At 40.7% G+C, this 1771-nt stretch overlaps 1 protein-coding gene across 1 annotated transcript in view; it reads left to right on the top strand.

The window, feature by feature from the left end:
- The window catches only part of LOC103275615 (HEAT repeat-containing protein 5A), a 64902-nt gene that overhangs the window by 59514 nt on the left and 3617 nt on the right, over window positions 1-1771 (top strand). The window contains exon 15 of the mRNA XM_008073012.2: window positions 986-1140. Within this exon, the coding sequence (XP_008071203.2) occupies window positions 986-1140 (155 nt within the window). The remainder of the gene's footprint in view (window positions 1-985; window positions 1141-1771) is intronic.

The raw sequence follows: 1771 nt of genomic DNA on the forward strand, positions 1-1771 counted from the left end.
TGCAGTCTCAGTCTGTCACTCAGACTGTAGGGCAATGGCACGCTCCTGGGCACCACAGTCTCGACCTTCTGTGCTCTGGCCATCCTTCCGCCTCAACCTTCCAAGTAGTTGGAACTACTGGTATGCGCCGCCACACCTGGATAATTTTTTTTTTTATTGTAGAGATAAGGTCTCGCCAAGTTACCCAGGCTGATCTTGAACCCCAGGGCACAGGCAATCCTCTTACCTCGACCTCCCAAAGTGCAGGGATTATAGGTGTGACCTACTATGCTCACTGTAGCATACTATTCTCAATGCTTTACATGGATTAACTCATTTAATCTTCATAACACTATCAGTGTGGTGCTGTTATTCCCATTTTACAAATGAGAAAACTCAAGATGACGGTAATGTCCAAGGTTACACAATAAATGTATATTCCTAGTTAATGTATATACTTATTTATTGCTGTCTTTACCTTTGAAGATTATAATTGCTTTGGTAATTCTTAGCTCTAGAATTTACTTGTACAGTATTTTTTTTTTTTGAGTTGAGATCTTGCTCTGTCACCCAGGCTAAAGTACAGTAGTATGATCACAGCTCATCACAGCTCACCTCAACCACAAATTCCTGGCCTCATGCAGTCCTTCCACCTCAGCCTCCTGGGCAGCTGGGACTATGGGTGCATGCTACCACATCCAGCTAATTTTTTGTTTGTTTGTTTGTTTGTAGAGATGAGACCTCACTATTTTGTCTAGGTCTCAAAACTCAAGCGGTTCTCCTACCTCAGCCTCAAAGTGCTGAGATGGCAGGTATGAGCCACCAATCTGGCCATGAAATACATCTTAAAATGTACATTTACTAAGATTCTTATACTCAGTCAGTGTTTATTGTCTGTATTTTTTGTGTACACAAAAGATATTGTTACTACCAAACTAAAGATACCTTCACACAGATATGGGAAGCAGTAAATATGACCTTTTTCTAATAGATAATTTCTCTTCAGTTGATGGAAAACATCAAGAACTTGATGAAGTCAGTCTGCTTACTGCTATCACGATATTTATTTTATCTACCAGTCCGGAAGTAACTACCATCCCATGCCTTCAAAAGCGCTGTATTGATAAATTTAAAGTTGCTCTTCAGATAAAAGATCCCATGGTAAGTATCTTTTAACATAGAGATGTCTGTAATAGAAATATGTTTGGGCTTTTGCAACGTTTTCTTTGTGATTTTGTTGACTCCAACAAGAAATGTCAGAGTATAATATTTTATTTTTAGATTTAGGATTAATTTCTGTTCTTGGGGTGACAAAGCTAAGTAATAGTAGTCTTGTTCTTGGATAGTAAGAGTAGAGGATAGTGGGAAAAGGAGAGTAGAATGTTAGAAAACTAAATTTGAAATAGAGAATCTTGGCTGGGTGCGGTGGCTCAAGCCTGTAATCCCATTACTTTGGGAGGCTGAGACAAAAGGATTGCCTGAGTCCAGGGGTTTAAGACCAGCCTGGGTGAGACCTCATCTCTACAATAAATAAAAAAATTAGGCATGGTGGCACAGGCCTGTAGTTAAGCTACTTGAAAGGCTGAGGGGAAGGACTACCTGAGCCCAGCAGGTCGAGGCTGTGGTGGCCATGAGCATGCCACTACACTCCAGCTTAGGTGACAGAGTGAGACTCTGACTCAAAAATAAAAGAAATAAGGAATCTTTTTTTTGTTGTTTTTTTGTTTTTTAAATTGTAGTCTCACTCTGTCGCCCAGACTGGAGTGCAGTGGCACGCTCCTGCCCACCGCAG

Source organism: Carlito syrichta, unplaced genomic scaffold (assembly GCF_000164805.1).
Source record: "Carlito syrichta isolate Samal-C Ts95f unplaced genomic scaffold, Tarsius_syrichta-2.0.1 Scaffold315592, whole genome shotgun sequence".
NCBI classification, from domain to species: Eukaryota; Metazoa; Chordata; class Mammalia; order Primates; family Tarsiidae; genus Carlito; species Carlito syrichta.